Below are 23,015 nucleotides of genomic sequence, written 5' to 3'. Positions count from 1 at the left end.
AAAACAGGTTTTTAGAAATGTTTGCTAATTTATAAAAAATTACACATGTAAATACAATAGTTTTCAGACTCTTTACTCAGTACTTTGTTGAAGCACCTTTGGCAGTGATAACAGCATAGAGTCTTCTTGGGTATGACGCCACAAGCTTGACACACCTGTATTTGGGGAGTTTCTCCCATTCTTCTCTGCAGATCCTCTCAAGCCCTGTCAAGTCTGGACTCTGGCTGGTCCACTCAAGGACATTCAGAGACTTGTCCTGCCACTCTTGCGTTGTCTTGGCTGTGTGCTTAGGCTCCTTGTCCTGGTTGTTGCCTGTGCGCTTAGGGTCCTTGTCCTGTTGGAAGATGAACTTTCACCCCAGTCTAAGATCCTGGGCGCTCTGGAGCAGGTTTTCATCAAGGATCTCTCTGTACTTCACTCAGTTCACCTTTGCCTCGATGGTCCTCCAGTCCCTGACACTGAAAAACAACCCCACGGCATGATTCTGCCCCCACCATGCTTTGCCATAGGGATGGTGCCAGGTTTCCTGGCAATCAAGCCAAATTGTTAATCTTGTTTCTCATGGTCTGAGAGTCTTTAGGTTTCTTTTGGAAAACTCCAAGCGGGCTTTCATGTTCCTTTTACTGAGGAGTGCCTTCCATCTGGCCACTACCATAAAGGTCTGATTGGTGGAGTGCTACAGAGATGGTTGTCCTTCTGGAAGGTTCTCCCATCTCCACAGGGGAACTCTAGAGCTCTGTCAATGTCACCATCGGATTCTTGGTCACCTCCCTGACCAAGGCCCTTCTCCCCTGATTGCTCAGTTTGGCTGGGCGGCCAGCTCTAGGAAGAGTTTTGCTGATTCCTAAATAAACTTTATTTGTCACATGCGCTGAGTATATCAAGTGTAGACCTTACCATGAAATGCTTACTTACAAGCCCTTAAACAACAGTAAAGTTCAAGAAGACTAAAGAAAAAAAAGTAACACAATAAAACAACAATAACGAGGCTATATACAGGGGGTACCGGTACCGAGTCAGTGTGCAGGGGTACAGGTTAGTTGAGGTAATATGTACATGTAGGTAGGGCTGAAGTGACTATGCATAGATAATAAACAGCAAGTAGTAGCAGTGTACAAAACAAATGGGGGGGTGTCAGTGTAAACAGTCTGGTGGCCATTTGATTCATTGTTCATCAGTCTTAAGCTGTTAAGGAGCCTTTTGGTCCTAGACTTGGCGCTCTGGTACCACTTGCCGTGCCGTAGCAGAGAAAACAGTCTATGACTTGTGTGACTGGAGTCTCTGACAATTTTATGGGCTTTCCACTGCCTATTATATAGGTCTTGGATGGCAGATTATCTTGGCCCCAGTGATGTTCTGGGCCATTGAAACTACCCTCTATTGCGCCTTATACTCAGATAACGAGCAGTTGGCATAACAGGCTATAACAGTCTATGATTCAACCATGCTCTCGGTGGTGCAGAGTGTTTAACTTTTTGAGGATATAGGGACTCGCACCAAATATTTTCCCTCTCCTGAGGGGGAAAAGGTTTTGTCGTGCCCTCTTCACGACTGTTATGGTGTGTTTGGACCAGGATAGTTTGTTGATGATGTGGAAACTCTCGACCCGCTCCACTACAGCCCCGTCGATGTTAACGGGGCCTGTTCGGCCTGCCTTTTCCTGTAGACCATGATCAGCTCCTTTGTCTTGCTCACATTGAGGGAGAGGTTGTTGTCCCAGCACCCTACTGCCAGGTCTCTGACCTCCTCCCTATTGGCTGTCATCGTTGTCGGTGATCAGGCCTACAACTGTTGTGTCGTCAGCAAACTTAATGATGGTGTTGGAGTCGTGTTTGGCCACGCAATCGTGGGTGATCAGGGAGTACAGGAGGGAAAAAAGAACACACCCTGAGGGACCCCAGTGCTAGGGATCAGCATGGCAGACGTATTTCTGCCTACCCTAACCACTTGGGGCGGCACGTCAGGAAGTCCAGGATTTAGTTGCAGAGGGAAGTGTTTAGTCCCAGGGTCCTTAGCTTAGTGATGAGCTTTGTGGGCACTATGGTGTTGAACGCTGAGCTGTAGTCAACCAACAGCATTCTCACATAGGTGTTCCTTTTGTCCAAGTGGGAAAGGGCAGTATGGCATGTGAGATTGCATCATCTGTCATCCGTCATCATTTGTTGGGGCGGTATGCGAATTGGAGTGGGTCTAGGGTATCTGGTATTGAGGCTGTTGATGTGAGCCATGACCAGCCTTTCAAAGCACTTCATGGCTACAGACATGAGTGCAATGGGGCAATAGTAATTTAGGCAGGTTACCATCACTTCCTTGGGCACAGGAATTATGGTGGTCTGATTGAAACATGCAGGTATTACAGACTCGGTCAGGGAATATTTGTCAGTGAAGACAGTTGCCAGTTGGGCCGCGCATGCTTTGAGTACACTTCCTGGTAGTCCATCTGGTCCAATGGTTTTTGTGAATGTTGACCTGTTGAAAGGTATTTCTCACATTGGCTACTGAGAGCATTATCACGCAGTCATCCAGAACAGCTGGTTGTCTCATGCATGATTCAGTGTTGCTTGCCTCTAAGCTAGCATAAAAGGCATTTAGCTCATATGGTAGGCACGTGTGACTGGGCAGCTCGAGTCTGGGTTTCCCTTTGTCGTCCGCAATAGTTTTCAAGCCATGACACTTCATATTAGTGTCAGAGCCGGTGTAGTAGGATTTAATCTTAATCCTGTATTGACACTTGGCTTGTTTGGTGGTTCGTCTGAGGGTGTATCGGGATTTCTTATAAGCGTCCTCATTTGTGCCCCGTTCCTTGAAAGCGGCAGCTCTAGCCTTTAGCTCGATGTGGAAATGCCTGTAATCCATTGCTTCTGGTTGGGATATGTACGTACGGTCACTGTGGGGATGATGTCGTCGATGCACTTATTAATGAAGCCGATGACTGAGGTGGTATACTCCTTAATGCCATTGGATGAATCAGTCTGTGCTAGCAAAAACGTCCTGTAGCGTAGCATCCTCGTAATCTGACCACTTCCGTATTGAGCGAGTCACAGGGGCTTCCTGCTTTAGTTTTTGCTTGTAAGCAGGAATCAGGAGGATATAATTATGGTCAGATTTGCCAAATGGAGGGCAGGGGAGAGCTTAGTATCTCTGTGTGAGGTGTAAAGGTGGTCTAGAGTTGTTTTCCTTTGCTTGCAGATGTGACATGCTGGTAAAAATTTGGTAAAACTGATTTAAATTTGTCTGCATTCCACGGCCACTAGGAGCGCCACTTCCAGATGAGCATTTTCTTGTTTGCTTATGGCCTTATAGAGTTGTTTGAGTGCCTTCTTAGTGCCAGCATTGTTCTGTGGTGGTAAATAGACGGTCCAAATAATATAGATGAGAACTCTCTTCTCGATAGTGTGGTTTACAGTTTATCACAAGGTGCTCTACCTCAGGCGAGCAATACCTCGAGACTTCTTGAATCAGTTTCATCATTGATGAAATATGAGTTTTGCGACTTTTTTCAATCTGTGTAAAGTCTGTGCTATAAGCTGTGTCTGTCTGTGTGATAAATGACAGCAACTCAGGGGGTGACGTGAGATTCCTTCACCTCAGTTGTGCAGAAATATCTGTCATACTGGAGCAAAACAAACACCTCGAGAACTCTCTCATAATGACCTTCATAGCGTAGCCATAGCAACCGTCATACCATCGGATCTCTAGTTGAATACAGATATGCTCCCTCGCCAAGGAACATGCTCCAATCCAGCTCCAGCAGAGAGAGGCCGAGGAAAACAACAACAAATCAATCACTGTCCACAGACCAGATTAAGGTCTGTGGTGAAGACAGGCAGGGAGTTGTAGGAGCATTACTTCTCATGATTTCTAATTCATACTATATGGAAGTCTTTGCTTTCATCAATTCAGAAATGTACTGCTTGCTCTAACAGGAACGTCACGTACTGTAAACAAACAAATGAACAGTGTTGGGGAAGCTACTCTGAAAATATGCCAAGCTACCAATTACTTCACAATAGAACATTTAAGCTATACTTTAGCTACCCTTAAGAAAAGTATAGTTTACTTAACTGAAGTTACTTTCAAAAAGTGTTTCACTTACATCCAAACTACTTTGTGAAAAAGGGTCATATCTAAATCTGAAATGTCATTGACTATAAACTGCAAGAACAGATCACTCTGGAGTCAGATGTTACCAGAAAGTGTCATTTAGGCCTAGATTAAATCCGATTAAGCGTTAACCGGTGACAGCCGACACCCTCATAGTTGATGTTTTGGCATAGCTGTCAAAATGGTGAGCAGCTGCTCTTGATCATTGTCAGGAAGCCACACCGTCATTAGAAGTTCAGTTCCAGAAAGTACTGGCTATATAATAATTGTGCTGAAATTGAAAGTCATTCAATTAAATAACTAGGATTAGATTACATCTCACATTCCAGTGTTTGAACTGCATGGTATTTCTGCAGCCAATAGCAATGTCCACTTCAGCTATAATGCCAGCAGTGGCTTGTGGATTTGACAGCTCTAACTCAGTTCCAGGAGCGGTTTATGAATTTGACAGTTCCAACTCGATTCTACCTACGCTCTCCGGATGTCGGCTACAGCGGATCTGATTGAATAGAGCCCTAAACCTATTTAGCACAAAAAGTGAGAATGAGGAACTACCACCAAGCTACTGCAAAATGTAATTCGCATGTAATTATACTAGTTGAACTACATGCAGTTCATATAGGTACCTCCCTGGGAAGATAACAAATGTTGAAGTGGCTTTGCTTGGTGAGTGAGAAACGTGCAAAGAACTTGTTAAAATCTGCTTTAGTGTTGTGCGAGCTAGCACACAAGCATTTCTCTGCATCTTTTATACATTTACATTTACATTTAAGTCATTTAGCAGACGCTCTTATCCAGAGCGACTTACAAATTTATACCTGCTGTAAACTCTGTACGTTTTCATCTAGATGGTAGAAAACACACATTCATAAATCAGCAGTTAAGCTATGAGTGAGTCATGCAGTATGCTGTGAAGGCTCAGTTCTGTGCATGCTTCCACATATCTTGAAGGTTTTCCCCTTCATTAGCTATGGTATGGATCACTATGGAGTAATATTAAAATGCCTGCATGTCTATTCAAAGTGAATTTACATGCTAAGTAGCAACCCTATTATGTTCATATTTTTTAAACTCTTTTTTATAATTTTATTTTTTTACCCCCTTTTCTCCCCAATTTTGTGATATACATTTACTATCTTGTCTCCTCCAAAACATGACCAGCCAAACCGTGCATCTTAACATCTTCCCGCTTAACCCGGAAGACAGCTGCATCAATGTGTTGGAGGAAACACCTTTCAACTGACTACCGAAGTCAGCCTGCAGGAGCCCGGCCCGCCACAATGAGCCAAGTAAAGCCCCCGCCCGGCCAAAACCTCCCCTAATCCGGACGACACCCTATTTATTCTACATAATACTGCACTACCACTTTTGACCAGAGACAAGTAGTGGTCTATATAGGGAATAAACAGACAGACACAGCGTAAAGAGTAGACTGTTGTGCTATCATTACAGCCTCAGCCTGAATTTGCCCCCAGTGTAGGCTAGGTTTCTAATATGGCTTGTGTGATAAGAAGAAGACCATTCTCAAATTTAAAGTAATAGATGTTGCTATGCTTTTCGATGCTTGCAATGGAAAAAACACCGAAGGATGATACAGTAGCTGAAAGGCTGCCTCAGGGTTGCTTGTTAACAGCTGTGGATATCCATACAGTATGTGCTAGTGTAGTAGCAGTTTCCTGACATTTCATCCCAGTACCTTATCCATTATTAACAAGTAGATTAATTTCACTTCCGTGATGTACATACTGAATTATTCTGTCAACGGGTAACAATAAGACATTGATGTGATTTAATATACAGTTAGACATTCCTATTTTTTCTACCGAAACCTCTGCTAGCCAGACAAATCTGAAATGTCAGATAGACACTTGTCACAACTTCCGCCGAAGTCGGTTTCTCTCCTTGTTCGGATGGCGTTCGGCGGTCGACGTCACCGGTCTTCTAGCCATCGCCGATCCACCTTTCATTTTCCATTTGTTTCATCTTGTTTTCCCACACACCTGGTTTACAACTGCTCTTAAACGTTAGTAAAACCAAATGCATGCTTTTCAACCGTTCGCTGCCTGCACCCGCACGCCTGACTAGCATCACCACCCTGGATGGTTCCGACCTAGAATATGTGTCCACAAGTACCTAGGTGTCTGGCTAGACTGTAAACTCTCCTTCCAGACTCATATCAAACATCTCCAATCCAAAATCAAATCTAGAATCGGCTTTCTATTTTGCAACAAAGCTTCCTTCACTCACGCTGCCAAACTTACCCTAGTAAAACTGACTATCCTACCGATCCTCGACTTCGGCGATGTCATCTACAAAATGGCTTCCAATACTCTACTCAGCAAACTGGATGCAGTTTATCATTTACATTTACATTTAAGTCATTTAGCAGACGCTCTTATCCAGAGCGACTTACAAATTGGTGCATTCACCTTATGACATCCAGTGGAACAGCCACTTTACAATAGTGCATCTAAATCTTTTAAGGGGGGTGGGAAGGATTACTTTATCCTATCCTAGATATTCCTTAAAGAGGTGGGGTTTCAGGTGTCTCCGGAAGGTGGTGATTGACTCCGCTGTCCTGGCGTCGTGAGGGAGTTTGTTCCACCATTGGGGAGCCAGAGCAGCGAACAGTTTTGACTGGGCTGAGCGGGAACTGTACTTCCTCAGTGGTAGGGAGGCGAGCAGGCCAGAGGTGGATGAACGCAGTGCCCTTGTTTGGGTGTAGGGCCTGATCAGAGCCTGGAGGTACTGAGGTGCCGTTCCCCTCACAGCTCCGTAGGCAAGCACCATGGTCTTGTAGCGGATGCGAGCTTCAACTGGAAGCCAGTGTAGAGAGCGGAGGAGCGGGGTGACGTGAGAGAACTTGGGAAGGTTGAACACCAGACGGGCTGCGGCGTTCTGGATGAGTTGTAGGGGTTTAATGGCACAGGCAGGGAGCCCAGCCAACAGCGAGTTGCAGTAATCCAGACGGGAGATGACAAGTGCCTGGATTAGGACCTGCGCCGCTTCCTGTGTGAGGCAGGGTCGTACTCTGCGGATGTTGTAGAGCATGAACCTACAGGAACGGGCCACCGCCTTGATGTTAGTTGAGAACGACAGGGTGTTGTCCAGGATCACGCCAAGGTTCTTAGCGCTCTGGGAGGAGGACACAATGGAGTTGTCAACCGTGATGGTGAGATCATGGAACGGGCAGTCCTTCCCGGGAGGAAGAGCAGCTCCGTCTTGCCGAGGTTCAGCTTGAGGTGGTGATCCGACATCCACACTGATATGTCTGCCAGACATGCAGAGATGCGATTCGCCACCTGGTCATCAGAAGGGGGAAAGGAGAAGATTAATTGTGTGTCGTCTGCATAGCAATGATAGGAGAGACCATGTGAGGTTATGACAGAGCCAAGTGACTTGGTGTATAGCGAGAATAGGAGAGGGCCTAGAACAGAGCCCTGGGGGACACTAGTGGTGAGAGCGCGTGGTGAGGAGACAGATTCTCGCCACGCCACCTGGTAGGAGCGACCTGTCAGGTAGGACGCAATCCAAGCGTGGGCCGCGCCGGAGATGCCCAACTCGGAGAGGGTGGAGAGGAGGATCTGATGGTTCACAGTATCGAAGGCAGCCGATAGGTCTAGAAGGATGAGAGCAGAGGAGAGAGAGAGTTAGCTTTAGCAGTGCGGAGCGCCTCCGTGATACAGAGAAGAGCAGTCTCAGTTGAATGACTAGTCTTGAAACCTGACTGATTTGGATCAAGAAGGTCATTCTGAGAGAGATAGCGGGAGAGCTGGCCAAGGACGGCACGTTCAAGAGTTTTGGAGAGAAAAGAAAGAAGGGATACTGGTCTGTAGTTGTTGACATCGGAGGGATCGAGTGTAGGTTTTTTCAGAAGGGGTGCAACTCTCGCTCTCTTGAAGACGGAAGGGACGTAGCCAGCGGTCAGGGATGAGTTGATGAGCGAGGTGAGGTAAGGGAGAAGGTCTCCGGAAATGGTCTGGAGAAGAGAGGAGGGGATAGATCATAGTGCCATCCGCTTGGTTACTAAAGCACCTTATACCTCCCACCACTGCGACCTGTATGCTCTAGTCGGCTGGCCCTCACTACATATTCGTCGCCAGACCCACTGGCTCCAGGTCATCTACAAGTCCATGCTAGGTAAAGCTCCGCCTTATCTCACTTCACTGGTCACGATGGCAACACCCACCCGTAGCACGCGCTCCAGCAGGTGTATCTCACTGATCATCCCTAAAGCCAACACCTCATTTGGCCGCCTTTCCTTCCAGTTCTCTGCTGCCTGTGACTGGAACGAATTGCAAAAATCGTTGAAGTTGGAGACTTTTATCTCCCTCACCAACTTTAAATGTCTGCTATCTGAGCAGCTAACCGATCTCTGCATCTGTACATAGTCCATCGGTAAATATCCCACCCAATTTACCTACCTCATCCCCATACTGTTTTTATTCATTTACTTTTCTGCTCTTTTGCACACCAGTATCTCTACCTGCACATGACCATCTGATCATTTATCACTTCAGTGTTAATCTGCTAAATTGTAATTATTCGCCTACCTCCTCATGCCTTTTGCACACAATGTATATAGACTCTTTAAAATATATATATATATATATATATAAAAATTCAACTGTGTTATTGACTTGTTTATTGTTTACTCCATGTGTTGCTGTCTGTTCACACTGCTATGCTTTATCTTGGCCAGGTCGCAGTTGTAAATGAGAACTTGTTCTCAACTAGCCTACCTGGTTAAATAAAGGTGAAATAAAAAAATAAAAATTCCCTCATTACGTGACGTGTAAATAACCCTCTGTCCCCCCCATGTCGGTGTGTGGAATTGTTTGTTGTAAAGTGTATGTGCATTTCTAACTGGTTTGCGACGGGTTATTTAAACACGTATTTTGTTGTTTCTGGGTGCAGTTTGTTTTGCCTAAATAAACTGCTCTGGTTGTTACCTACAGTATGTCTGCTCTCCTGCGCCTGACTACCCTGCAGCCAATTACGCACCTCTTACAAGACTTTATGTATTTTTTTGCAGATATTCTGTTACTAAAGCATTGCGTTTACATATACTGAGGTACCTTGGTGAATCATAAATCAATCTGTAAATGCTGCACTCCAAGGGGAATCTAAAATGTAGATCATGTCAATAGGAATTCCCTGGAAATATAATTGCAAGCCACTGTAGAAAAAAAATATTTTGAATTTGTATGGAAAACTTTATTTGATAATAAAAATAGCATTCACAGACTTCTTTTGATAGCTACATATACATTGTGATCCCTCTCAAGGAAATAAGCTTTACTGGATAAGTCCACATTTACTTGTACTTAAACTAATGTTATGTATAGCTTCATGGGCCAAATAAAGCTATGAACAATGTAGTATTTATATATGCATAGTGTTTTATAAAAAAGATTGGCCCATATGCATGTACTGTTTTTATCAACACAGATATAGCATTATGTCTGAAGCACATTGCAAGAAATAATGCTTAAAGGACACAGACTGCATACAAGTGCTTTATAATACAAAGGCAGGCTAACCATCAAGAGATATTCAAACCAACAAACAGTTTCTAATTGAACAAATACAGTCGTCCATTTTTAGAATGTCTTTACATACCTGATTCAGAGTACATTAACATATTTCCCATGAATCATCAGGTCCATTTCAGAAATATAAACACAATATCACATTCCTCACTGCAGAGGTTTCTCATAAATTTCTCTTTTGTACAAGAAAAAGGCAGCAATTTATTCCTTGACAGGTTCCTATTAGTTACATAGATTCTGTGCAGGCGGTGGCCGGCAGGTTATATTCTTCTTTAAATGACTTTTTTTTTGCTCTTCTTTGCAATTTTTTTTACAGTACCATGGAAAAAACAGTGATAAAAGAATGCATTGGTTGTAGTTTTTCCTATATCAGTTGAGATGTTTTGTGAAACATAAAACATAAAATATACAGAAAAACAAGGTTAAAGCTGCAGTCATACTCCAGTGGTGTGAAAGCATGGCTCAGCATGGCAGATACTTCTGTACCGGAACTTTCCATATATTACCATCACAACAACTTACCTTACATGATTACATCATCACCTCATTTCCTTGGACAGGGAGAGGAAGAGAGGAATTACTTCCATTTCACCTGTATGGGATCAGTGGGCCGTTGATCAATATTTTCTATTGAATCTTCAAGCCAATCAGATGTGGTGGTTTAGCTTTCCTCACGTCTACATCGGTATATAGGATCAATTCATTCTAGGACTGTGGTTACATTCAAACCATTTGACCTCTCTTAGTCAACCTCTCCATGTTGCTTATAACTGTGAAACAGGCTTCATGTTACAAGGCTCCAGTCAGTTAACATGTTGCTTCTACTTTCCTCTGAATAGGAATACAAAACTTTGTTTATTTCCACCACAGGCAGTCTACTCAGACACCTCTGACTGAGAGAAGAGGAGATGTATGTTAGTTTCCCTCTTTGGCGATTCTACAGCAAATCCAGCAGGGATAACAAAGATTCTTATTTTCAGGTTATGGGGCATATAACTTGGTCCTTTAAGCTTTAACCAAGCTTCGTTGTGGTATGTGCCAATTTAAAATAAATAGCAGGACAAATGCAAAAAGTTTGATTTAAAATATATTATTTCTAAAATTACTATTGGTTATAAAAATGTGAGTTTGCCTTTACTCTTGTATGATATTCACTTAGGTATGTCCATAACAAGTGTCCATTCCACTTGTCCATAAAATGTCACTACCACCAACATCTTGTGCTATAGTTTGCTTTATAAAGCAATTCTGAGGTGGAAAATGACACAAAAAAAACATATTAAAAACAAGCCCACCATGAAGTACCAGTTACCACAGTAAGGAGCATGTTTGAAACCTCAGAGGGAACACATACAGTCGCTAGTGAAAGTCTACATACCTCTGGCAGTCGTCACATTTTGCTAACAACATTTGTATCTAAAAAGGGATTACATTGGATTTTCTTTTCTATAGATCTACACAACCTACTAAACATTTTTTAATAACCTTTTGCGACTAGGGGGCAGTATTTTAATTTTTGGATAAAAAACGTTCCTTGTTTTAAACGGGATATTTTGTCACATCAAGATACTCGACTATGCATATAATTGACAGCTTTGGATAGAAAACACTCTGACGTTTCCAAAACTGCAAAGATATTGTCTGTGAGTGCAACAGAACTGATGTTACGGGTGAAACCCAGATAAAAATCCAATCAGGAAGTGCCGCATTTTTTTAAACCACTTCACGCCAATGACTCCTTATATGGCTGTCAATGGGCTACGAATGAGCTTACGCTTTCTACGTATTTCCCAAGGTGTCTACAGCATTGTGACGTCTTTTTACACATTTATGTTGAAGAATAGCCATAAGGGACCACATTGAGCAAGTGGTCACATGATGGCTCCCACAGAAAATCTTGCCATTTTTCCAATCGCTTCTTATGAGAAACCAATTGTCCCGACGGATATATTATCGAATAGATATGTGAAAAACACCTTGAGGATTGATTCTAAACAACGTTTGCCATGTTTCTGTCGATATTATGGAGCTAATTTGGAAAATAATTCCGGTCGATTTCTCAGCCAAACGTGAAGAACAAACGGGAGCTATTTCGCCTACAAAAATAATCTTTTTGGAGAAAAGGAACATTTGCTATCTAACTGGGAGTCTCCTGAGTGAAAACATCCGAAGTTCTTCAAAGGTAAATGATTTAATTTGATTGCTTTTCTTATTTTCGTGAAAATGTTGCCTGCTGGCAGCAGAGCCTAGCATTGCATTATGCCATGATAAACTTACACAAATTCTTGTCTAGCGTTGGCTGTAAAGCATATTTTGAAAATCTGAGATGACAGTGTGATTTAACAAAAGGCTAAGCTGTGTCTCAATATATTTCATTTGTGATTTTCATGAATAGGAAGATTTTCTAGGAAGATTTATGTCCGCTGCGTTATGCTAATTAGTTTGAGGCAATGATTACGCTCCCGGATCCGGGTTTGAGAGTCACAAGAATTATTAAGTGAAAGAAATATTATAGAACATAAAAACTGAATAATTTTGAATAAGATTTTACCAACTCTTAGGGTAACATAGCTCCATTGTTTTTGCTCAAGCTCAGTAAATTTGGGTGGGAAATCATAGGTGGAAAGCAATATTCAAACTTTGTCTGTGATATGAAAGAATATTTAAGTCTTGACTAAGACTGGATCACTCAACACCTCCTGAAAAGCCATTCTGGTGTGTCTAGCACTAATTACCTCTAGGTTTTCAGAAGACTACGGCTGACTTTTCTCAGACTTTTGACTTGTGGTTTGCTCCTTTCATATATTTTTTGGGATCCTGACAACCCCATTTCCTGTCAGTGACAAGAATACCCATTACATGATGCTGCCACCACAATACTTGAAAATACAGAGGATCACCAACATTGCATTCACTCCACATTAGTGGCCTGTATGATGAAGTGAAAAGAAGGAAACCTGTGTTAAAACATCCACATCAAGCCTCCCAGGTGGCGCAGTGGTTAAAGGGTGCTGTACTGCAGCGCTAGCTGTGCCATCAGAGACTCTGGGTACGCGCCCAGGCTCTGTCATAACCGGCTGCGACCGGGAGGTCCGTGGGGCAATGCACAATTGGCATAGTGTCGTCCGGGTTAGGGAGGGCTTGGCCTGTAGGGATATCCTTGTCTCATCGTGCACCAGTGACTCCTGTGGCGGGCTGGATGCAGTGCATGCTAACCAAGGTTGCCAGGTGCACAGTGTTTCCTCTGACACATTGGTGCGGCTGGCTTCCGGGTTGGATGCGCGCTGTGTTAAGAAGCAGTGCGGCTTGGTTGGGTTGTGTATCAGATGACACATGACTTTCAACAACAAAAAAATCCACACCAAATCATCAATTATGTTTGCAACAAGGCTGTTAAATAATACTGCAAGACAAAACAGCAAATACTTTTTGGACTAAATAAAAAACTGCTGATTTGAATCAAATCTAATGCAACACAGAGGAAAACTCTCTGTATTTTCGATTATTGTGGTGGCAGCATCATGTTATGGGTAGGCTGGCAGGGGCAGGGGAGTTTGTCAGGATAAAAAAAGCCCAGGTAAAAACCTGCCGTAGTTTTCTGAAAACCTAACCCTGGGACAGAGTTTTATTTGTCAGCGGGACATTTACACACGGGACATTTACACACATTTTAATACCAAAGACCCGCTAGGAGGGCTTTCGAAGAGGTGTAAAAGTGTGAGTTTTCCAGTCTCAATGATGACTTAAATTTGCTTGAAAATCCGAAACAAGCCTGAAATATTGCTGGCCATCAATGATTCCCAACCACATTTACTGAGCTTGAGCAATTTTGACAAAAACAATGGATATACGTTGCGCTAAGAGTCATGGAATCAATAACAATTTTTTGGAGGGGGGTGTTCTATAATTTTTCTTTCACTTTGAAAATGTGGAGTAGGTTTTGTAGATAATTGTTCTACCAATCTAATTTAATAAATGTTTTGATTACATTTCGAGGCAGCAAAATGTGAAGACTATGCAAGCGGTGTGTAGACTTTCACCAGCGACTGTATGTGTTCCCTCTGAGGTTCCAAACAGAGATGCCCAAAAAAGCTAAATCGCCATTTGTGATGTGATAGGCACATACACATACCTTCACTACAGTATTAACAACTGCCGTAATGCTCAAAATAATGTGAACAGAAGCAAAACATACAGTACGAACAAAAAAAAGATTGTACTCCTGCTGTGGTATGAATCTCTGTCCCGGCTCACATGTAGTCAAATCAATGAATCAATCAACCAGGCGATTGGAAGTAAATCTCCTCAGAAGTCCAAGTCCAGTGTATGTACTGTGGCCTACACAAGTTGAGGGGTGAGAGGCCAGGGTCCAGGCTCTGTCCACTCAGATGCTGAGGTCCTTGGGGCTCTCTTTGTAAAGCCTTCTCATAGGCACGGGGAACTGGTTCTGGGCGCGACCTCCTCCGTTGTTGTGTCCTGCTGCGTTGTTGTGTCCTGCTGTATTGTTGTGTCCTGCTGTGTTGTTGTGTCCTGCTGCGTTGTTGCAGTGTCCTGCTGCGTTGTAGCCTGTGTGGTTGTGAGTGGAGGCATTGTTCTTCAGTGTACTGCAGTAGTTCAGCTCCTCCCTGCTATAGCTGCTGTCTGGAGACGAATCTCTCTCTGATCTGTACCGTCTCACTGGCGTTCCGTTCATCCCATACCTCTCCTCCCTCGTCTCAACCGGCGAGTCCCTCAGGAGGTTGCCGTTCTTCAGACTGCCTCTGTCAGGAGTCCACCCCCTGGAAAGAGACAGGGAGGAAGCCCTTTTGTTCAGGCGCTCTGCGGTGGTGGCCTCTAAGTAGGCTCGGCCCGGGGTCTGTGGTTCCCTCAGGAGCCTGCGGTCATAGAGTGGTTGTTCAGGAGTAGCCGCATGACTGAGGAAACCTCCGTCCTCGTTCTCCTTTTCGGGTGTGCGGTCTCGGTGTGCTCGCTCGACCCTGCGATCCATGGACTTGGACCGCCGTCGGTCAGGGGAGGCTTTATGTTTACGGGTGGGCGAACGGTCGAGGGAGCTGCGGCGTGGTCGACTGTACCTCGGGTCTAGAGTACTGCTACTAGCGGAGAGCTCCCGCTCTCGTTCTGTAGCTGCCGCTGCAGCTGCAGCCTTCTTCCTAGAGCTGTCCTTACGCAGAGTCTTTAATAGTTTTGAGATGCCGCTCTCTGACTCTGACTTGTTGACTTTGCGTCCCCGGCTCTTCTTATTGTTGCCGCCGCTGTTTTCAGGGTAGTGTTGGCTGGGGGTGGTATGGCTGTGATTGTTGTTCCAGGTGTGATGGTGGTGGGGGTTAAAGTGCCGGCCCTGGTGCTCCATCCTGTCCCTGTCTCGGCCCTGCGCAGCATCCTTGTGGCGTGATGGTTTGTGAAGGTCTTGTGGATAACTTGACTCCGATGAGGTGTGATATCGGCTGTTTGGTGGCAGGGTTGTCACTTCCGGAGAGTTTTGTGCCCCGGGTGTGGGAGAGTGCCCGTCATGGCTGGAGTCTGTATGAAAACCAAGGAAGAACATGAGAGACATTCTCAGACTGGATGGAGTTTAAACTAACTAAATAATATAAGCTTGGTAGCTAAGACAATTCTCACAAATTAATTGTATCAATACAGATACAAGCAATACAGATATTGGTATTTAGTCAATACAGATATTTTTATGGAAACCATGTACTGCCATGCACTTCCATAAACAGTGACTTGTTTGCAAATTGGGACAATAAATATACTGGGGAAAAAGGGTGGTATTAAATATTCAAATTTGTACACAAATGACTTACTTTGATCCTCAAACTAAATTACATCAAAGTAAACAATTGCTACAGTATATTTTCAATGGGAGCATTGGGTTGCTACATGTAAGTGCAAAACATTGCAAGTGGAGGGTTGGTGTTATCAATGACACAACAAGCAGCTATGACGTTAAAATAAAAATAATTTAAAAAGTCGATTATCATCGTTTGGGAATGGGAACTGCAGAAAAACAAAGAGCCTCTGAGAGAGGAGAAAACAAAAAACTGGAGACTATTCTGCCCATGAGTCTGCCCAATTAGTGGTTGTTATGGTAGCAGCAGGAGGCGAGCAGTGACATGAATCCTTCCAGAGGCGGGAGGAGGAGAAGCAGTGCATTCAGTGTGAATGGGTTCACATGGGTCATGAAAGCACAGTGCAGGTTGAGGAGTGAGCCAGGCCACACAGAACCAAACACATACCCAGGGAGGTGCAGGTAGTGGGAGAGGAGGAAATGGTAGGGGGAGATGGGTTAAGTAGGTGAGAGATGTTGGGGTGGAGGGTAAACAGTTAGGAGGGTGGGTTGGAACAGACTTGGCTACAAACCGTGGTCTGATTTTGGCCCATTAGGTAGAAACAGGGCTCTCCCATCTTGTCATTTCTCATAGTAGCAACAGCGAGATGAGGAGCCATCATCGCTGGAGGGAGGAGGAAGAACCCAGAGAAAAGAAGTGGGGAGGAAAGAGACAGCAAAAAAATAAACAAAAATAGAGACAACAGAGGGCTTAGATCCTCAATAGAGAAAAGAAAAATAAATGTAGTTGGTTCAGTTGACAAGTTTTTCTGTCAGGCACAGAAAAGGAAAACCTATGAAATTGATGGCTGAGTGGGATCCTTTGACTTTCTCGGCGGAAATAAGGAGAAACAATCCCAGATTAGGAGTGAGCAGAACATACAGTATTTGGACAATAACAAGACTTGATTTATACAGGAAGAGGAACATTACATACTATGAAGGTTGTGAGTTTCATTGTCCTTGGTATCCACGTCACCAGTGAACTATCCTGGTCCAAACCTACCAAGACAGTTGTGAAGAGGGCACAACCACACCTTTTCCCCCTCAGAAGAGGCATGGGTCCCCAGATCCTGAAAAAGTTCTACAGCTGCACCATCGAGAGCATCCCGACCGGTTGCATCACTAACTGGTCTGGCAACTGCTCTGCATCTGACCGTAAGGCACTACAGAGGGTAATGTGTATGGCCCAGTACATCACTGGGGCCAAGCTTCCTGACATCCAGGAACTATATACTAGGCAGTGTCTGAGGAAGGCCCAAAGAACTGTCAAAGACTCCAGTCACCCAAGTCATAGACTGTTCTCTCTCCTACCGCATGTCAAGCGATACCGGAGCACCAAGTCTAGGACCAAAAGGCTCCTTTAACAGTTTCTACCCCCAAGCTGAACAATTAATCAAATGGCCACCCAAACTATTTACATATATGCATTGTCACTTTACAAATGACCTCAACTAACCTGTACCCCCACACATTGACTCGGTACCGGTACCCCTTATATATAGCCTCATTATTATTATGTAAATATCATGTGTTACTTTTTGATTACATTTATTTTTCTTTAGTTTATTTATTAAATATTTTCTTAACTCAATTTCTTGAACTGCATTGTTGGTTAAGGGCTTGTAAAATAAGCGTTTCACGGTAATGTTGTATTCGGCGCGTGTGACAAATAAAATTGGATTTGATTTGCTCACAGCAACAAGAAACTGCAGACTACAGTGTCTGTCCTGTGTGTGGGGCCTTTAGTGTTAGTTAGTAGTCAGAATAAGTAGTGTTAGTCATAGTATGGAGGGAACCTGTATCACATCACATCTCCACACACCATATTCAGGTACAGATCCATCGCCCCTCTTGAGGACCAGGTGTGCCCTCCGGCCACCATTCTTGATCAGCTCGATGGCCCGTGCGTGCTTCATGTTCTTTGTGCTCTCGCCGTTGATCTCCAGGATCTCATCTCCCACCTTTGTGTGCAGAGAGAGAGGAGGGAGGAGATTTATTGAGACAACCAGATAATTGATCCCAGGCGAGCTGAACTGTCTATTTGACAGAAATATTAGAATCCAAGTACAACAGAGTGACAGGCCTCCAATTGATGATATGATTTTTTCATGGAGCATACCCTCATCTTGCCATTCCTGCCAGCCGCCCCGTCCTCAGCCAGCCTCAACACATATAGGTCCATGTTGTACTCCCGTCCTCCTCTCAGGCTGAACCCAAAGCCTTTACTGTCCCGCTCCAGATCCACAGAGTAGAACTCTGCATCCTGAGAGAGTGAGAGACAGAAAGAAAGAAAAGTACATATTTACAGAGCAAATGTGCAAATACCCACAACTCATGGGCCAACAGGGGTGTCATGAAGTGAGTACTAAATTCAGGACTAATCAAGTCACATCCAGCAAAAACTCACATAATAATATAAGCCATTTAGCAGACACTTTTATCCAAAGTAACTTACAGTCATGCGTGCATACATTTTTACATATGGGTGGTCCCAGGAATTGAAACCACAACCCCGTCGTTACAAGCACCATGCTCTACCAACAGAGCTACAAAGGACCACACAAAATGAACAGGAGGTACAATACCCTGGAACCAATGAATAAGTATTGCTGCCTGTGCAGAGCACGAAGAAAGGGCACTGCAATGGCTGGACACAGGCTTACTGCACTCATCAAAAGTTTGGCTGTGGTACTGTCACTCTTCCGTCCTCTTTTATTGATTATCTGATTCATTGATTGATTGCTTTGATGCTTTGAATGAAAATATTTATCTCAGATTGAAGCTGCACTGTGTGTTCTTGTGAAGTAATGAATTACTGATTGCTTCCTTCTTTGGTGATTGATTGAAACAGACTGATAGAACATGTCTGTCTTTACAGTACCTGTGAGGGCTGAGCTTGTGTTGGAGGAGGTGGAGGAGGAGCCTGTTTCGACTTTGAGTTGTTCCTGGAAAATGTAATCATTCATATGAACACACAGATATGAAAATAAATAATATTCATATAGAATTTATCTTTCATGCAATTGATCATATTATACATTTGATTTAATCAAAAGCCTGTTTATTGATTGAGATCTTCATGGAAACTAACCGAGGCTCCGTGGCAGTTTGGGGTGTGTGCGTGGTGGTGATGGTGGCAATCTTCTCAGCGTTGGTCAACAGAGACGCGTTGGAGGACTCTGTGGAAATACAGTAGAGGATTGTGGGTAGAGGTCATAACCTCTAATCTATGAGTAATACATGGATTTTGGTAAGATGGCTTCTATCTTAGAGAAAAAACAAATGTGTCTGCTGTTAGATGCTCTAAAATCGCTATTCTGCTAAACAATGTGTTTTCTTGGTCAGGATTGCTCTCTTTGACAACACATTTCCATACAAGAGTTTTGCTCTCCAGAAAACACTGTCTTACCTCAAGGCTGCTCTGTTCAACCTGATGGTAATTGCCTACAATGTTGTCATCTACAATTTTGCTCACCGACACAGACAACACCAGTTCCACTCTACACAGGAACATCAAATCAAAACAAATCTCTCTGCTTCCATCGTTCTGTTTTTCTTTAAATTCCAGGGGTAATTGTCCTTCTTTTCTTGCTGCACCACAAGTCACAACACGGCAGTCCACATTAGTCATCATAGACATTGGTTACTTATAGATGGAATGGGGTTCTGCCTGAAGTTAGCAAGACCACCAGCCTGACTCATTCATCCCTCTCTCCCTTGCTACCCTGACAGCCTTCCCCCATGATCACAAAGCTGTCTGGGGGACACAACCTGAACGGTTCAACAACAAATATCTCCACACAAAATTACACAGCCTAGTTGGGGAAGGTTGTGGCTGCATGGGTTCTATCTGGAGTTGTTCTACCATGAGAGAAAACAGTTGGCTATAAATAGATGCTATCATTGTGTTCCTTAAAACAAACTGCCATGCTTTATTTAATGACTGGTTTTGCATTTTCTCCTCCTTTGTATGTGTGTGCGCCTGGCTCTCCTCCCATCTTAATGAAGTTACATTTCACCAGCTTTTCTGGAGAGCCCTTTAGAGGCAGAGCAGCAAATCTCATTGGTCCACAAGTCTCTCAGCCAATGACAGGCCATTCTAGGTGCTGGCTGTATTGTTGTTCTGGGACATGGCACAACTCAACACATTCCTACTCATGGGGATAGAGCCAATTTCCTGTCACAGCCTGTTCCTGCCAAAACCAGTATTACGTATGCATTTCCTGCCACCTTGTTCCATCCAGACTGAGGAGATTAACACTGACAGGAAACAGTGATTACACAGAAAACACATTTCACTGAGTTGATAATCTCTTCTTTTCAAAATGGCAGCTATTACCAAACTCGGAGACCGCAGTACATCCAAATGACATTATCAGTCTGCCTATCATACACTGTACAATCAACACACACATACTTATCAGCTTGCCCTCCCCAAATTCTAACCTTAACCATAAAAGGGGGGAAAGGTAAAACTGACTAGAGATACATATCTAGTGGCATCACCTCCCTACTCATTCACAGTCCCAACCCTCTCCCAGTTTGAAGCCAGGCCAAAGAGCATGGCCTCTCATAGCGCTAGATAGCTCCCCAGGTTGATAGAAAGTGCTTCTGCCAGCGCAGAGTGGTGATGCCCATTGACTCCCACTAGAACTATGAATAAGTCACCTCCCTACTGCATTATAAAACAGAAAGCCTCAAAGTCTTACCATCGCCAGGAATGATCCTCAGAGAGACTGTGTTCCCGGCCTCCTTGATCAGGTTGACGATGTCCGAGTGGGACTTGTTGGTAATGGAGCAGCCGTTGACAGACAAGATGCGGTCGCCCACCTTCAGCTTCCCACAGCGGTCCGCTGGGCTCCCCTCGATGATGCGCCCTATTTTGTGGGGCATGGCCACACATGCATTTCCAGCTTTGATGTTAATGTGTAGTGTTTGTGTTTGTGTGATTTGGTTATTGATTATGCAATTTGATTATGAGAAAAGAAAGAGAAGGAAAAAGAGAGAGAAAAGAAGGCAAATAGTTAAAAACTTCTTAGGGCTAGGGGGCAGTATTTCGGAAATTCGGATGACTGGCGTGCCCAAAGTAAACTGCCTGTTACTCAGGCCCAGAAGCTAGGATATGCATGTAGTTGGTAGCATAGGATAGAAAACACCCTGAAGTTTGAATGTATGTGAGTATAACAGAACTGATATGGCAGGCGAAAACCCATGGAGAATCCATCCAGAATTTTTTGTTGTTGTTGTGACCACCCATTGAAATGCCTGTCTATGGGAAAATCAAAGGAAATCCTCGCAGATTGCAGTTCCTATTGCTTCCACTAGATGTCAACAGTCTTTAGAAAGGGTTTCAGGCTTGTTCTTTGAAAAATGAGCTCGAATTTGTAGTTTTTCAAGGTGGCTCTCATTTTGACTGTAGTGTTGTGGTGCGCGTGGATGAAGGCGTGCACTTCGTTATTTATCTCCGGTATTGAACACACTACTCTCCGTCTTAAATTGGATTGTTTATTTACATATTAGGGTACCTGAGGATTGATTAGAAATGTTGTTCGACTTTGTAATGCCTCTGCTAGTTTGGAAAATGTTTTTAATGCTTTTATACGCAGGGCGCTGTCCTCAGATAATCGCATGGTATGCCTTTGCCGTAAAGCCTTTTTAAAATCTGACCAAACGGCTGAATTAACATGAAGTTAAGCTTTTAAATTATGTATGACACTTGTATTTTCATGAATGTTTAATATTATGATTTTTGTATTTTGAATTTCGCGCTCTGCAATTTCGCCGGATGTTATCAAGGTGGGTCGCTAGCGGCACGTCTAGCCCAAAGAGGTTTTTAAATCATCCAAATCACCATAGGCCATTCACCCAGAGAGGACCACCCAAGAACCAGCCAACCGTGGCACTGGAAACTTGGTGCAATCATGGAGTATGCATCCGGATCACAGCTTACATCCCTAGTGGTGGACAGACGTATATTGTGTGGTCATTAAGGAATTCATGGGCTCTGTTTTTGTCTCTGCTGTTATCCTCTGCTCCCCTGATGCATTAATCATTGGGACTTAGATCACCTGGAACTGGTCAGGGCCCTTTGTGGCCCCTGCTCAGCAGGCTATCAATGACCTTGACATGGCCTTACAACTGTCTTCCCCTTCCCCTCAGCACCAGGGACCACTGGGGAGGATGCAGCCTTTGCCACAGCGGAGTGATAGATGCTGGACGTGTCATTTGGTTTCTGACCCTTGGAACGGCTCAGAGAACGAGATGTATTGCTAAAGAGTGAAATCTCAGGCTTCTCACCTATGTCAAGAGAGAATGCACACTTTATCAGAGAGGCTACAGATAGAGACATGCTAGCATTGCATGGGACTGTTTGCATACTGCGTGCTACACAAGCAAAGCAATACACGCTGAGTGACAGCGTTCAATGTAGCACATCTTGTTTACAGAGCAGCTCTGAACAGACTCTAGGGAGCTTTCTCTCCCACATCCATATTTATCACATCACCTTGTGCGTCAAGCTCCCCTCCCTTCTTCTTGATTAAAAACTGCCCTTGTGTCCTGCCACTCTATCCAAATAATGAGATATGGGACATTACTGGGTGTGACAAAAACCCAGGATTTAATACCCATTCTGCTGATCACAACACCAGCGCATAGCAGCTCACAATGGTGGGATGGGCTGGAGGGAGAAAAGGGGTTTGCATAGTATGATGTATGGGAGAGGGATACAGCCAGTGCAAAGCTCTTTGTCCGTCACAATACCCAAACATCTATGGCCCTCTCAGGCAAAAGAAGAATCCATAGATTGATCACAAATGGATGGAGGTGCACTATTTAATATTAATAATATCAATATTTACTCTCATGTCTCTCTCTATGTTGGACCTCCACTGGCGGTCGGGGAGATCTGGTAGAGAAGCATCTCCATCAGCACATTAATTCATCCCATCCCCACAATGAGACGGGAAGAAACTCTCAAATGATACCCACATAGGGCTCCTGTCTGGTCAGAAGCAGTACACTACATGGGGAACATAGAGGTCTGGCAAGAAGTAGTGCACTGCATGGAGAATATAGGGGTCTGGCCAGAAGTAGTGCGCTACATGGAGAATATATGGTATAATTTGAGACACAACCAGAGACAGTTGAGACAGAAGTGTCACTGAGGATCCAGCTGCAGACAGTGCAGATGAGCACATTCAGGTCGCTCATAAAGAAAGACATCAAGTGTCAGTGGGATATCTGCTTGTATAAATGATACGTAAACAACCTCTACTTCTACCTTCTATTTTATGTGGCTTCAACTATAGCTCAGAGGATCAATGGAACTGGGTCCATTGCACTGCACAGTAGCTAACAAAACATTAATTTTGAATTGAAGTAATATATACAGTACCAGTCAAAAGTTTGGACAACTACTCATTCAAAGGTTTTTCTATATTTGTATTCACTACTATTCTACAATGTCGAAAATAATACATCAAAACTATGAAATAACACATAGTGGAATCATGTAGACACACCCC

General features: G+C 43.8%; 1 protein-coding gene across 6 annotated transcripts in view; it reads right to left on the bottom strand.

Moving 5' to 3' along the window:
• Positions 1-9,610: 9,610 nt before the first annotated feature.
• The window catches only part of LOC118361435 (membrane-associated guanylate kinase, WW and PDZ domain-containing protein 1-like), a 125,687-nt gene continuing 112,282 nt past the window's right edge, over positions 9,611-23,015 (bottom strand). For 5 of the 6 annotated variants that reach the window (XM_052517162.1, XM_052517158.1, XM_052517159.1 and 2 more), the window contains exons 17-22: positions 20,199-20,402; positions 18,581-18,668; positions 18,371-18,434; positions 17,609-17,752; positions 17,312-17,450; positions 9,611-15,176 (exon numbers count right to left, since the gene is read on the bottom strand). In XM_052517162.1, the coding sequence (XP_052373122.1) occupies positions 14,041-15,176; positions 17,312-17,450; positions 17,609-17,752; positions 18,371-18,434; positions 18,581-18,668; positions 20,199-20,402 (1,775 nt within the window). In that variant the 3' untranslated portion in view covers positions 9,611-14,040. Of the gene's footprint in view, positions 15,177-16,019; positions 16,112-17,311; positions 17,451-17,608; positions 17,753-18,370; positions 18,435-18,580; positions 18,669-20,198; positions 20,403-23,015 lie in introns of all 6 variants that reach the window. The other variant, XM_052517163.1, reaches the window with a different exon arrangement.

This window comes from Oncorhynchus keta, unplaced genomic scaffold (genome assembly GCF_023373465.1).
Source record: "Oncorhynchus keta strain PuntledgeMale-10-30-2019 unplaced genomic scaffold, Oket_V2 Un_scaffold_584_pilon_pilon, whole genome shotgun sequence".
In the NCBI taxonomy this organism is placed as follows: domain Eukaryota; kingdom Metazoa; phylum Chordata; class Actinopteri; order Salmoniformes; family Salmonidae; genus Oncorhynchus; species Oncorhynchus keta.
Note: the sequence above shows the minus strand (reverse complement) of the source record. Positions and strands in the feature narration are given on the sequence as shown.